The following is a 14,380-nucleotide window of genomic DNA, read 5'->3' on the forward strand; positions in this document are numbered from 1 at the left end:
TACATTTTCTCAAGGCTCGTAGTGAATGACCTTTCCTGTTAAAAGAAGGAACAGCTTTTGTCAGGCAGACATAGAAAAACTACATGTCAAAAATCTTAGTGATATACATATTTTGAAGAACCTTTGAAAACTTCAGGAAGATTAAATGAAAGATCTGAATTAATTAAATTAAAATAAAACTTGTTCTTACTTCATTAAGGTGTAACAAGTGCCACAGTCCAGAGAGCTGGTGAGAAGCTGCTGGTGTCAACTTCAGAGAAAAAGCTATGAACTGAGCTAGATCTGAACAAGCGCTTAAGTCTTGACTGCAGTTCTTCCTGTAGCAGGTAAAAAAAACCACAACCTAAGCAGTGCTTAAGCAGGTCACATCAAATAAATCACTTGGATGTTGGAATACCAACCATGAGAGTTCCAACACCTGGATAGTAAAACAAATTAAAAACAGCAAGCAAAGTCACCAAAAGGTTAAAATTACAGCATTTCAAATGTTGGGGAAGAACACGCACTCAAATAATACTCAAAACACTTGAATCCTTCAAAGTTTACACTTTTCTCTCTTTTTCTTGTATTTAGATTTTGTTATCTCCTGTAGCTAGAAGCTCCACATTGAGCAAAACATACAAAACATCTGGGGACAAACCATTTTCTAGCGTTAGAGCTTTTGTGAAAAGTCAAAACATTGCTGAATTCAAAAGTGAAACGTGATTCTAAGAGTCTCATTACACAAAAAATTATTTTCACTGAAATCCATAAAGGGATAGCTTTCTTTAAGGAATAGTAAACCAGACTAAAAACAAATACACTTGGCCCCTTAAAACACCACTTACACGTCTTAAATTAATAATGTTAATTTAAACTATAATTCTATGTGTGTATAGTTTACACAAAAGGAAGCATGCATGCTAGTCTACTTCCTTTGTCTCCAGGTCTGTTTTTCTGCTGTAGCCCCCAGCAATACAATATAAACAGCTTCTGTAGATTCCTGATACCCATGTATTTGTGTGCAGCACAAATGGGTATGGGTATCATGCCCATACACACAAGTGTATATAAATTACAAATACATACATACATGCACATGTAAAGCACTGAAGTTACAGCTTCTAGCTAGGAATTTGGAGTTGCAAGGAATATAGGAGTTCTTTCTCCAAACTTCTTCTTACCTTCTTCCACAACCCTTGGCCACATAATCTGCCGTTAGTTTGTACTGCCAGAGCACCCCTATGTATTCCATTGCAGGCCACAGCTGAACCTGACTGCAGAGCTGGTTTAGCAGGGCAGGGTCTAACTGGTTGGAAATGTCTTCAGGAAGCCTTTCTTCTGAATAACTGTATGTGACTCCTTCTGCTTTCAGCTGTGAATGCACAGCTTTCAAAAATATCTGTAGCTGACCTGTTTGACAGAATAAAAGAGGCACATAAATGCATATACTATGCTTCTTGTCAGTGAACATTTAACATCCTTTCCATCTGCATACAAAAGAATGGAGATGGCAGAAATCATCCTGCTCTGCTCTTCCCAAGTGTTACCTACCCAGACTAACATCTTCTACATGATTGGCTCTTATTATCAGGCCATCAGCTTGCAGCAAAGCTTTCTTCATCTTCACTCCTGTGGCAGCAATTTTCACACAGCACATTTTCTCCTGCCATCTACTTTCTCCACAGGCCAATCTTAGCTCCAAGATGTTCAGTGGTTTGCTGAGAGCTTTTAACTGAGAAAAACATTCCATGCCCAGTTTATCCTGGAAACAGGAGAAGGACAATTTGTTTCAGCACTGCTAACAAAACCACAAACAAGATTTGTGACTGCAGACAAAACTAACATTTCAAATTCATGTGCATACAAGTAAAGTACAAGTATATATAACCAGCCTGCAACAACAGCTTAAAAATAATATTTTAGTAGTAGTCTGACTCAATACAGCAGGAAGACTGAAACTGAAACAGGTGGCTACAATTTCTCCTTGCCAAGTTAAGAGTTTTTTCCCTTCATGAAGAAGGGAAAATAAGAACCTACATAGATATCATGCAGGCAAATAGTACTTCAACTGGGCACCTTACATTAATCAAGGGCAATAAATACTCAAAATAAAAAAATACCAGGAGCTACTGTCACTTATAAGAAATTGCAGTTTAAACCTGCAATTTAAATATATTTGGAGGCTTAAAAAGATTAAGATACATTTGGATACTTAAATACATTTGAATCTTTCTAAATTCTTAGTAAGCACAGAATGTTCTTCAGAGTCTCATAAAGTGACTACGTGTATTTTTTGATAGCTGAGTATCCTTGAGAGAGACGGTCATAAAAACCTAGGTCTAAGTACTGTGACCAACAGAACTGCATATGACTACTTGTACACTCCTTTTAAACAGGGACTTGTAGTCTTTAGAAAATTTACTGATTTTTTTTTTTAATTGAATTACAACAAATTCTGAAAAAAATGAAGGGCAAACTCCAAAACTGTCAAATTTAAGAAGTCTTGTTTGGGAAGTCATAAGGCAGCCCCACCCTGTGCTGTATAAAAGAAAGTGCACAGGCTCCTCTAAATACACCTATGTTCACTGAATAAGCAAGTGGCATATTGATATTCACAAGCCTCCAAAACACAACAAGGAGTGATATTTTTATGCTCAGGTACCTCTTGCTATTAAGTAAGTATTTTCTGTACATAGCATAATTCATAGTGGAAAATGCTCTATCTGGACAACCAATGTATTTCTCAAAAGATATGTACATTCACATGTGCTGAAATTTTATTTTTAATCAGTCTAAAACACAAAAGAATTGTATTTTCGCTGTCCTGAAAAACAAGTTCTGTAAATATATTAAAGCCTATCTGGGCATTGCTGGAAATACAGATCCATTGCAAACATAATATTGATACCTTAAAAGGAAGGGGTCTTCCTAGAGACTTCTGCAGTATTTTCATATTGGCTGAAACACCAGCAGGATTGACCAAGCAGTTCTGAATCTGCTGTGAAACGGATTGAATTTCCCTGGAAATCCTTATAGAGGGAAAAATAAAAAATGGGAGAGACAGATGGGAGAAAAAAAGCCCACAGTTAACAGAAGTTTGAGAAACAAGGCATAAGGATGCATAAGGAAGTCTTTCATCCTTTCACTAAAGGGGTAAATAAAAATTCTAGATGATCATTTGAGCAAGCAGAAGCACAATTCTAGGAAACACAGATTTTGAAAACAAACAATGCTGTTAGCTGCATCACTAATGGAACACAACTTGGGACACTAAACAATGCTTAGCAGCTGTAACACTACAGAAAGAGTAATTTATACAGCCATTTAACAGAAACAAATCAAAAGCCATCTAACAAAGCCACTCACTTGTTCTGGTCTGATCCAATAAGCATCTGAGGAATTCTGTCAATTAGGTGTTTCATAACCCAGTGCCAGTGCAGAGCCAGGAGTGACAAGCCTGGTGAATCCACTGTGACAGAGTCAGAGACTGCCCAGAACCGGTCCCGCCACAGCGAGCAGCACAAAACCTAGGAACCAGCCAAGGAGCTTACAGTGTTACCACTGCCACAGGTTACACAGCACTTCCTACTTCAAGCACAAGAAAAAGCAAACCCACCGTCACTTTTATTAATTTCAGAGTCCCACGGTATTTTGTATTTAGTGCTACACAACCAGGATTTAACTACAGGTTCTCTAAAAATACCACACCAGCAAGCAGCCAAAACCAACCAATCCCTGCACCAAGTCTACGATGTCAAGATTTCAGCAAAATTATATTTATGGTCTGAAAAGGGAAAGGGAGAAGTGAACCACCTCTGTGGCCTGCATGTCAGATGTCCAGGTTCAGACATTCTTATCACAGATAGAAATGGATACTCTGTTTATCATCAATGGAGAGGATCAGGCATTCCTACAGCACAGTTCATGCCATCCTAAGCAAGTACTGGAGGGCACAAATACAGCCACTGAAACAAACATGATCATTTGCCTACTGTTAGGCATATTCTGAATACAAACAGAAGCACTGCACTTTATGTCATGGTCCCTGATACTAAAAATAGTGTTCTGCACACAATCTCATTTCATCTAACTTCCATAAAAATACTGTGGAAAGTCTACTTACATCATGTGTGTCATCATCACTTAAGGCCACCTGAGTAGACTTCACCCAGTGAAGTGCAAATGCATCCCAAAGTTCAAAGAAAGCAGCAAGGTTGACCACGACTCCATGAGGAAGACAGTTGTAACTTCCTGGATCTGAGGTTTGGGGAAGAGTAAAAGAAAGGCAGAGACTGAATATTCCAGACACATCACATGACACATACGGGTCAACTTCTGATTACTAGAACCTCTTCATGACTGAAAAAAACCCCAAACAAACGCAACCTGAAAATATCCCAGAAAATAAAAAATAAAAGTAGCCCTTCATTATCTTCACAATTCTGTTACTGCTATGCCTTATATATATATTAAAAAACCCATAATGAGGATTCCCTGATCAATTACTTCTATGCAGCATGCTAACCTCATCACTAAATTTTACCCTTTTTTCAGAAATAAAACTTCCTACTTACATAAAACAAAAACACATCTGAAGAATTTGGTTATTCTTGTTAGCTAAAGATAGAATGCCATTCCATTTCTCTCCACCGTTATCCTAAAGTTTGGTTAATTAAGATAAAAATCATATTCACTGATTACCTCATAGAGGTAGGACATAAACAGTGTAGCCCAAGGTATATCTAATTAAGGAATAACGTGTTAGATACCACGCTAGTCCTCATTTGACTGCTTTACGTTCACATATTCTTTCTTCGCACACCATGTTTAAAGTACACATTTCATAACAATGCAAATGAACCATATTTCAAATTGACTACAGAACCAAAAGAAACAGAACCAAAATCAACCCACTTTTGTGGAAATCTAGAGACATTCGTAAGACACTGTTTCTTGGCTTCTTGCTGGCAATCCAACTCTTCTCAAGGTAACTTCTCTTTTCTCGGTCAAGAAATAACACTGCCCTGAAGTAAAAATAAAGTTGTTATCAATCCAGTACTGTTTCAAACCTTGGCCTTATGAGAATGGTGAACTATAACATGGCATTTGAACTGCAAAGTGACATAACATATTCAGTGTATTATGGAAGAAGTATGAGGTGCAACACAACTAATGGCTTGAATATGGTTTCTGTAGAAGCAAACTTCACAAGGAGCAGATTCCTGACTTCACCAGTAGCAGTGAGCTACTAAACAGATGCAACATCACAGCCTGTAATATATGTAAGAAGCTTCTCTCTTACACTTTAACTTCAAAATCTGTGTACTTTTTAATCTCATTAGGAAAAACAATCAAAATCCAAAACCATGACAACTATTTAAGTTCTGTCAGTGATGTCACACTGCTGCTTATGCCTCTTTAATGCAGTTCCCACAGTTCTGATTTGTCCTTTAAGTACTGTAGCCTGTATTAAATGCTGTGAGTTCTGCTCCTATATTATGTGATTGTGTTTAGCATGCATCTACAGAAAACAGAAGCAAAGAATTTAAATACCTGCACAAAAACCTCTGCTTGATATTATAGACCACACGTATCAAAACTTAAAATCACACTTGGCAGACATCTCAAGTGTTTATTCAGCACTGGTTACAGGCACTAGGCACTCTTTACAAGGTTTTTTTTGTAACCCACCGATTTGCTGCAGACTTCAGAAGCATAAGAAGCTGCTCTGTGTGTTCCATTTCTGTATCAAAGTTCATTGAATTTCTAATGATCTCCAAAATTTGCATATTCCACCTTGGGTCCAGAGGCATCACATGTTCATCTGGAAAGGCAGACAAGACAGGACAGCAGTGAAACATCATTCAGTTCTCTTCCTGATCCCCCTGCCTATGTAAGAGCATTAGGGAAAGAAAGAAGCAGCCTAGGAGGAAGGCAGTCAAACTCTCCCACTCCAGAGCATTAAAGTCAGCATTAAAGCTCACTGCAAGTTCTGTAAAATGGAACAGTGACAATTAATTAAACAGGGGTTAGAGCTTAGAAACTCAAGTCTGGCTCACAGTCCAGGCAAGACACCCAGGACCATCCATAAAAGGCCCAGTGTCACTGTATGCAGCTTTCATACACCTGACTAGCTTGGAAAAGAAGCCACAGGTCTGAGCTCCCCACAAAATACCAAGGGAAAATTACAGGCCAAACCATAGGTTTCAGATGGGGTAACACAAATCCTGAGGAACAAAAGACCAGGGTGCCTAAACTACCAAGTCAGAAAGGCAGTGAATATTTGAATTACTCTTCAGAACATCACTCTGAGCTGTAGGAATACATCTGAGTCACAGATACACAGCCAGGACTCATGGGCAGAGCACTCATCTCTAATTTGAATAGTATGAATGCACTTAATTGCCATATTTGCTGTTCTAGACAGCAAGAATGTTTGTATTTGTTGTAATTTCTTTTTGTTTGTGTTTTTGTTTGTTTTTGTTGCCTTTATGACAAAGGCAACATATATATTTAGAATTTAGCCTATGTTTTGCTACATATATTTCCTAAGAAGGATTGCAGTGTGTTCAAAGAATAAATAAAGGAAGCAATGCCTTACATCCAACTTTTTCAGGGGTACCTGTCATAGTTGGCTGTAGCAACTTGATCATGTTGCTGACTCCAGATGAGAGGGGACTGGCATAAAAACAACCAAGGGCTACAGCACTTGCTTCCAGCTGAATCCGCACTGAATCTGTGGGTGAAGAGGGGAGAACATGGGCATAAAAGAGTGTTTAGTACAAATCAAGAAAAAGAACTTCAAATGAACCACCACAAGCAGACTGAATCAAATCTGTGCATGCACTCTGGATTTTGGTCATATTTTGTATTAGCTCCAAAAGGTCTTAAAAGCACCAGAATGTCACAGCTGAAGACATAAATCCTACAAGGAGTTCTAGTAGAACTAGTGATACTACATGTATACTAGTAAAATATGGTTTGTAAAAACCCATTAATCTATACCTTCAAATCTTCCTCTCAATACACCTTTTTTTTTTTTTTTTTTTTTTTTGGGGGGGGGGGGGGCAGGGAGGATTTCCCTTACAATAGGGAAAAAAAGAGCACACTTTTCATTAAAGTAATTTTTAATGTATTTTCTACTTTACAGACCTACCTGCCTGAAAAAACAGTAAAATAAAGAGGAAGCAATTGATATAGAGACAGCATAGTCAGACTTCAGGCCACAAAAGAAAGCAAAATGTGTGAATTATTTGGACTAACGGCTGCCTAAATGCGCCATGAGTTTAATGCAATTAATTCTGTAATTAAGTGAATAGCTCATCTCAGCTATTATCCTGAGTGTTCAGAAAACACTGCTTCAGGAAATCTCAGTTCTGAAGTTTCTTGGCTTTCTAAGCATTTTTATTTTAACACCAGATACACAGAAGGCATTTGACTGCTTTGACTATCACTAAAAAAATAGTGAAAAGGCATATTTGCTTACACAGATGAAAAACCAATACAAAAGCAACTGATTCAGAAGTGGCACTAGTTACACACATGGTTGAATAATAAAGGATCATGTTTAGCCCTGTGAAAAATGCATATTAAATGACTGGCTCTTCTCAAAGATTAAATTGAATACTGGATGTGTTATTGAAAAGTTATTTTGTAGTACTGTATTAATTATTTTTAAGTAGTGTGGTAGATATTGTTTTTGGTTAGAACATAATGTTATAATAGAAATTAGGCAACGTAAGATATTTTTTGACTAGCTCAAGAAAGGGATGTGATAATCAAGAAATTCTTTGCACAGAGATAACAGCAACAAGACAACTAGGAGTTACAGCCTCCTTATCAGAAAAGACAAACATCCTTCCACCTCCTCTCAGTCTTTTAGGAGCCATCAAGATTAAGGGGAAAAAGTTGACCAAAATCAGAAAAATCCCTAGTTTGCAAGGAATTTATGCATCATGTATGAAGTATATGAATATGCAACAGGCTATTGCTTTTAAGGGTTAATCCTTTGTTCACAAGGCATGCTTTTTGTGGCATACTGCCAGAGAGCATCCAGATGTCCATAATTCTTTGCCAGAGAGCATCCAGACAAACATAATTCTTTGCTTTTATTGTCCTATCTCTGATTGTCCAAATTCTCATTGCTATAATTTTTATTACTGTTTTTATAACTATTTTATTACTATTAAACTTTTAAAATTTTAAAACAAGTAATTGATGTTTTTCACAGCCCAAATCTCCTTATTTCCCTAACACGCACAACCTGTCTGCCCCTCCCTGGAGCCTCCATGCCATTGAATTAGTGTGGGTAGTTGAAAGTCTTCATAACTCATGATTTGGAATAGTCTGGATGTTTTCATAGAAGACTTAGGATTTATAGAAACATAACAAGACAGCCCTTAGACAAACAAAGTTAAATTATTACATACCAAGCACCTGTGGCAGATTTTTGGCTAAGGAGTTAAGCCATTTAGCCCTTAATTTCCAGTCTTGATTGGTCGCCTTTTGTATGAACAATTTCACTGAAGCCTGGAGAACTTCCATTTCATCCATCCAGTTTGCATCCATCTCAACAGCACTGAACTTGAGACTCTCAGGATTAGTGGACTGCGTAACTTTCTTAAGATCTTGCAGAGTCACTGGTAATGTCCTGAAACACAAAGAAGTACAGCAATCAAGGGCTCAAGCTGCCAGGTCCAGGAAAAAATATATTTTGCAAGTCAAGCTATGCAACTATCTTTAGGCATCAGTGCAGCAATGCAATCATATTTCCTCCATTATTTGCTTTAAAACCAGTTTCCAACTTCAAATTAGTTGGCAGTGTCTTAGGAGCTCACTGTTGCCAAAAATTCATGCACTATCCCAAAAGAATATGCACAGAATTTCACTGAGAAATTCTAATTGATTTGTGCACCAGAATGATATGCAAATTTAATTTAAAAAGACAAAGATAGGGAAAAAAGTGTCATTGAGTAAAAATAAACAACAAAACTGAACAAAAATAGCAAACACAGCATGTTGCTTAGAGTTTACAATTTCAACTTTTTCTCTTACTACAAACTTCCACAGCTTGTTGTTTCACTGGAAGCAACCTACAGGATCTATCTATATATTTATAGTCCAGAGTGGGTTATTAAGCAAAGAAGGCAGAAACAAAGTTTTTGCACCAGTGTTGTAAAAATTAACAGCTATATTGCACAAGAAATCATTAGAAAATTCTTTCATATACCCCCTGCACAGGGGCCTCTGCTTCTTTCAGACAGCTCTGTCTGAACAAGCAAAATAATGTTTTTACCTGAAGCTACTGGACCTAAAATTACTGATGAATAATTGATTACATGTAAACTGGAAATCCAGAAAATCATTAGTATACTTTAAACTACTTCAATGTTCATGTTTTTTAAAGCTTAGAAGGAAACTAAAGGAAGAAATTTTGGGGCTCTTATTATCTATTAAACTCAGTGTTTGCATTCACATTTTCAGCTAAACAACTCTCAAAATTGAGTCAAATGCACTTATTGAAGATTAAAAAGTCAAGTATTTTGAATGTATTTGGAATACTTAAGAATAAACCAGTAAATAACTGAACTTTCATTTGCAGTGGTTGTATGGAAAGGTAACAGGAACACCAGAGTGTGACAATCACAATCTTTTCCTGCACAATTTGCAATAAACAATGACATGCCATGAATAGTTCACGTATACTGTTTTTCATTTACTAGGCCAAAAAAAAAAGTTTCCCGCCTACCTGCAATTTCTGAGGTTTAGTCTATGCAGACAATACATCAGGACCTGTCCATCACTCTGGACTGTGGAAAGGAGTGAGTCTTCAGCTGCAAACAGAGCCGAAGGCAGCGAGTCTGGCCACAGTCCCACTGCTAGCAAGGATTCACCCCAAGTGTCAGGGGAACCCAGAGAGGAAGCATGCCTCGTAACCAATTCTAACACAAGCTACAACAAACAACCAAAAAGCAGTTTAGAGTCACATTCAAACATATAACATGTATTTAAGCACCATAGCTCAGGAAACTCTTCAATTACACGCATTTTTTATGAAATTGTTATAGACCAAATCTTCTACAAACACTATATAACATACACAATAAAAGTACCAAAGCATTCCTACCAGAAGTGAAATAACACACTGTGTAGTTTCAAACAGGAAGTGAATGTGTCTACAGGTGACAGTGTGCACAGTGTTACAGGCTACTGATGCATCAGTATGAATATCCCAAATCTCAGCTGAAGCTGTTACAAACTGCAGGCCTCAGAGTCTAAACAGGATATTGTTTGGTTCATCTCTCCCAAGAACACCATCTTCATCAGTCTCTGTCTCAGGCACTTCAAAAACAGAGGATCTCAAACACTAGCCTCACAAAGTTACATTTTTCACTTATCTAGATGATCCAAGAAAATCTTTCAAATGTAGGATTTTTACCTTTTGGTTAATCTGCAGTTGTTGTGAGCGGCCATAAACTTCCCAACAGGCTCTGTAGAAAGACTTTGCTAATCCAAAGCCTCTTTGAATTTGCTGCACAATTAATACAGCAGCCTGAAGCAAAGGTGACAAAGATGACATGGAACCTGAAAGAAACATAGCAATTAGAGTGCTACGAATGTTTAGCAACTGTCAGCCCTTTAATCTGAAAAACACCACTTTAGGTGTCATGATACAAAAGAAATATATCCTATTGACCTGAAAGCTGAATGGATTCCTCCCAAGGCTAATAAGAAAATCTGACAAGACTATAAATAACAGATGACCAGCTCAAAATAAGACACCAAACAGCTGTGATGAATTAAACTCAGCTGCAAAATGCAACTTGCGCAAACCCAATATATTTTGCTGATTTTCACTTTGAATACACTGGCTTCCTGATAGCAAGGGACAATGTCCAAGTATCTGATGTCTCCTTACAAAACACTGTAATGAGCCCATGTTGCTAAAGAATAGTGAACAGACTTTTTTTACCTGCTATAGCTGCCTTGGTTTCTGAATGCACAGCCAGAAGTGCATCACAGACACTATCTCCAACTAAACCCAAACCATGCAGGAGTAACTTCAAATCCAGACTGTCAAATATATTTCCATCATTCTCCCCAGGAATGTAAATTTCAATCCCACGATTCCGCATGGCTCTGGATATTTCCCCATGAACTGGATCCATAGAAAGGAAGAGTCTGTTGGATATTAGAAAAGAATAATTCAGGTTGGAAGGGGCCTACAATCATCCACTTCAACTTCCTTAAATTCTTAAGATGCAACTTAGGTCCTTTAAACTATCACTCTGGAACTACCAAATCTGCTTCTCCATAAAGTAAATTAATCTTCTTAAAAATGGGGACACAATATCTAGAAATCCAGAGACGGGCACTGAATTTAAATGAGAAATCTGTATGAATAGTTATACTTTGCAATTAGATACAGATATTCCACATGACTTCTAACTCCTTATTATCTGAGTTATGTGTTTTATCATTTGCCGACTTAGAAAGTTAGACTATGCCTCTGAGCTATAAAGATTTTTAGAAGTCTTAGCAACAGCTTCAAATAAATCTGTGCTATTTAAAACTGAAGCATCCAACATTCAAGTAGTTAATAATATAGACACCTCTTAAAAGCAAGGAGGAAAAAGTACTTCTGAGATAAAATGTAGTGGGAACAGGTTTCTGAAAAATCAAGAATGTTTCCAATTCAGAGGAACCAGATCAATCCAAGTATCCTCATTATGAATTTCTAAGAGGTAGGAATGATACAGAATCCTGTTACATTCTCCTCCCATCTTCCCCAGACTGCTTTAGGTCTGAGAGGACAGACTGTCTATTTGAGTGGTTTGCTGGGGCTTTTTAAAGTCCTGTCACTGCAGGAAATTCAAATTTATATACGGGATGGAAAAAATTGGGAAGAAAATTATTATGCCCATATAGCAGCTTTCCTAACCAGCATATCTCAAGACTTCACCATCCTCAATGCATGTATCCTCAATTCCATCTCAGTGAAACAGTGAAGTGCTGAAGTTCTAAGTTAGAAATGCAAAATAAAGGCATGGGCACACTGCTATGAATTTTCCTGTGTAATAGTTTGTATTGCAACAGGGATATAAAGCAAAGCCTCTTAAGCTTTCTTTTATATGTTCACCACAGTGCAGTTTTCTTCCCTGCTAGAGAGTGTCACTACACTACATGGCAAAGTGAATAGCATTCAAAATATCAGAAGACTGGCTCACTTGATGACATTTTTATGCTAAACCTGCTATTTGATAAAGGGGCAAAAAAAAAGAGAGAAACAAAAAGCAGGAATACCTGAAGTTTGGATGGGGAGCTATTGTAGGAATCGTGCCATCTATGACACCTCTCTCACTCATGGTCAGAACACCTCCTGGTTCTAGCAGAGCATTCAAACGGTCCAGCACAGAAGGGCTACATTCAAAACAAATTCATGTGGTCATAAAAAAGTACCAAATTGATCCCTTGCTGATCTGAAATCAAAATTGTACCATCCTTAAGCAAAACCCAAACAGCTAATTACTCTATAAGGTAACAGGAAAACTGTCAAGTGCTAAGCTGTCTGAGAATGAATTCTTTTCCAGAAAATCAAACATATTGCTCCTGTATATTATAAAATACAAAATACTCAGTTGTGAATCACTCAGTAAAAAGCAAAGTCAATCTGGGAAGTCAAAGGGTTCACTGAAACAAGGCCACTAAAATATCTTACTTGCAGAAATTAACATTGTCCATTAAGAGCCAGTCTCCAGATTGCAGGGCCTGAACCAACATCCCATCTACCCACTCAAAAGTGCCATGGCTGTTGCAGTCAGCAGCCTGGGCGTGCTGCAGCTTGAAACGCCGGAACTCTTCTACCAGGTGAGCAAACTCTGAAAGGAAATACATCTTACACTGAGACTTATATTAATGAAGTAGCTTCCAGCACCATTCAAGTAGTTATTTTGTTAATAAACATATATACTTCCTGCTTTTTAGGGGAACATAAAAGCAGAGGCTCCAGCTCTTCAGTAGCCTCCCATAAGCAAAATCCATGTGAACAGAAAAGGCTCGCACGCACAAAGAAATATAAAACAGATTCACACTTTACTCCCTAAAACAGATACTTTTCTGCATCACTTCTCCCCCATTAGATGAAATTTGGTGAGTATTGATGCCTTATTTTAAACAATGATTAAAAAAAAAAAGAAGGAAAACTAACATACATACCTGCCTTTGTGTAAGAATTTATTTTGTTGTTTAGTCGCTGGGTAAGTATAAGTATTCCCTCCAGTTTGTTCACTAATTCAGCTGTAACACTTCCACCTCCTTCCCCCAGAGATTTGGGTTTGTAATTCAGGATGAAATTGCTCCAAGCACGCAGCAGGAGTTCGGCATCATCTGCACAAAGTTCTGCCAGGAGCAGACTGTCCCTTACGAGTGTGGTCACAGCACTCTCCACCTTCTCCAAGAGGCGCTGCCATGGCCTGTTGATATCAACCTGCAAACAGGCCATTAGGGAGTTAGCTCATGCACAACACTGTGGTGCCATTTACAAACAAGGCTCCATTTAAAACACTAAACTCACAGCAGGTAGGAAGGAGAAATTCTGCCATATTACCAAAACAGTATTTACCTGCTCAAATCCACCCAGGAGCTCAGTTGTATCCATTGCGCTGTTCATCCCCATGATCTTCAGCCGATGGCCCGTGAGATGAGCCAACAGCTCCACCAGACTGGTTTTGCCAACAGCTGCTGGGCCCACCAGGATCACCATCCAGCTCATGTGCACACACTTCATTATAGACTCCAGGGACTGCAGTGAATGATGCAGAAGGGAGAGAGTTCTGCCAGAATGAGGAATATAGCTGCCACGAGAAAGAACTGAATAACCGATCTGAAAGGGATGACAGACAGAGGCAAATGGAGTTTAGCTGCACAAGGTGCTTCCTTCCCTACCTCCTCACAAAATCCCTTGTCAACAGTTTACCTGAACATTATATGGACTGATGTGAAACTCCCTGGTTCCTGTATACACATCAGCCTCCTGGCCAAAAATGTCTCTGTATACAGAAATAACCTAGAACAGTTAAAACAGCAAAACAACACTTATCAGTTCAAGTTATCCACTTGTTCCAAAGATTCACTTCTAAAGGTTTATCTGTGTTTCACTTCTAAAGGATAATCCATGATTATCTATTATTATCCTATGATTCACTTCTAAAGGTTTATCTACGTTCCAAAGATGCACTTCTAAAGGTTTACACCTGAATTATCTTTTCCTCTCAGCTCCACAGCTGTACGACAGTAACTAACACTGTAAAGCACAAGCTCATTTAAGTCGAAGTGCAGCACACAGTGTGAGTGTGAGCTGCCCACAGCAACCCTTTCATTAATCACAGTTTCCTGAGAC

General features: G+C 38.1%; 1 protein-coding gene and 1 long non-coding RNA gene across 6 annotated transcripts in view; one reads left to right on the top strand and one right to left on the bottom strand.

Annotated features, from left to right (window-relative positions):
• The window catches only part of LOC146767861 (uncharacterized), a 45,322-nt gene extending 35,673 nt beyond the window's left edge, over positions 1–9,649 (top strand). Inside the window, exons 6-7 of the long non-coding RNA XR_014954242.1 lie at positions 200–326; positions 7,133–9,649. This is a non-coding gene — a long non-coding RNA (uncharacterized LOC146767861). The remainder of the gene's footprint in view (positions 1–199; positions 327–7,132) is intronic.
• The window catches only part of MDN1 (midasin AAA ATPase 1), a 92,605-nt gene that overhangs the window by 35,631 nt on the left and 42,594 nt on the right, over positions 1–14,380 (bottom strand). For all 5 annotated transcript variants that reach the window (XM_085576448.1, XM_077782306.2, XM_021545486.4 and 2 more), the window contains exons 41-58: positions 13,958–14,047; positions 13,604–13,864; positions 13,198–13,468; positions 12,701–12,860; positions 12,286–12,402; positions 10,955–11,163; positions 10,421–10,566; positions 9,731–9,933; positions 8,412–8,632; positions 6,605–6,718; positions 5,674–5,806; positions 4,897–5,006; positions 4,106–4,239; positions 3,349–3,509; positions 2,891–3,011; positions 1,534–1,744; positions 1,164–1,392; positions 191–317 (exon numbers count right to left, since the gene is read on the bottom strand). In XM_085576448.1, coding sequence (XP_085432574.1) covers positions 191–317; positions 1,164–1,392; positions 1,534–1,744; positions 2,891–3,011; positions 3,349–3,509; positions 4,106–4,239; positions 4,897–5,006; positions 5,674–5,806; positions 6,605–6,718; positions 8,412–8,632; positions 9,731–9,933; positions 10,421–10,566; positions 10,955–11,163; positions 12,286–12,402; positions 12,701–12,860; positions 13,198–13,468; positions 13,604–13,864; positions 13,958–14,047 — 3,018 coding nt within the window. The remainder of the gene's footprint in view (positions 1–190; positions 318–1,163; positions 1,393–1,533; positions 1,745–2,890; positions 3,012–3,348; positions 3,510–4,105; positions 4,240–4,896; positions 5,007–5,673; positions 5,807–6,604; positions 6,719–8,411; positions 8,633–9,730; positions 9,934–10,420; positions 10,567–10,954; positions 11,164–12,285; positions 12,403–12,700; positions 12,861–13,197; positions 13,469–13,603; positions 13,865–13,957; positions 14,048–14,380) is intronic.

Source organism: Lonchura striata, chromosome 3 (assembly GCF_050655825.1).
Source record: "Lonchura striata isolate lonStrDom1 chromosome 3, ASM5065582v1, whole genome shotgun sequence".
Lineage (NCBI taxonomy): Eukaryota > Metazoa > Chordata > Aves > Passeriformes > Estrildidae > Lonchura > Lonchura striata.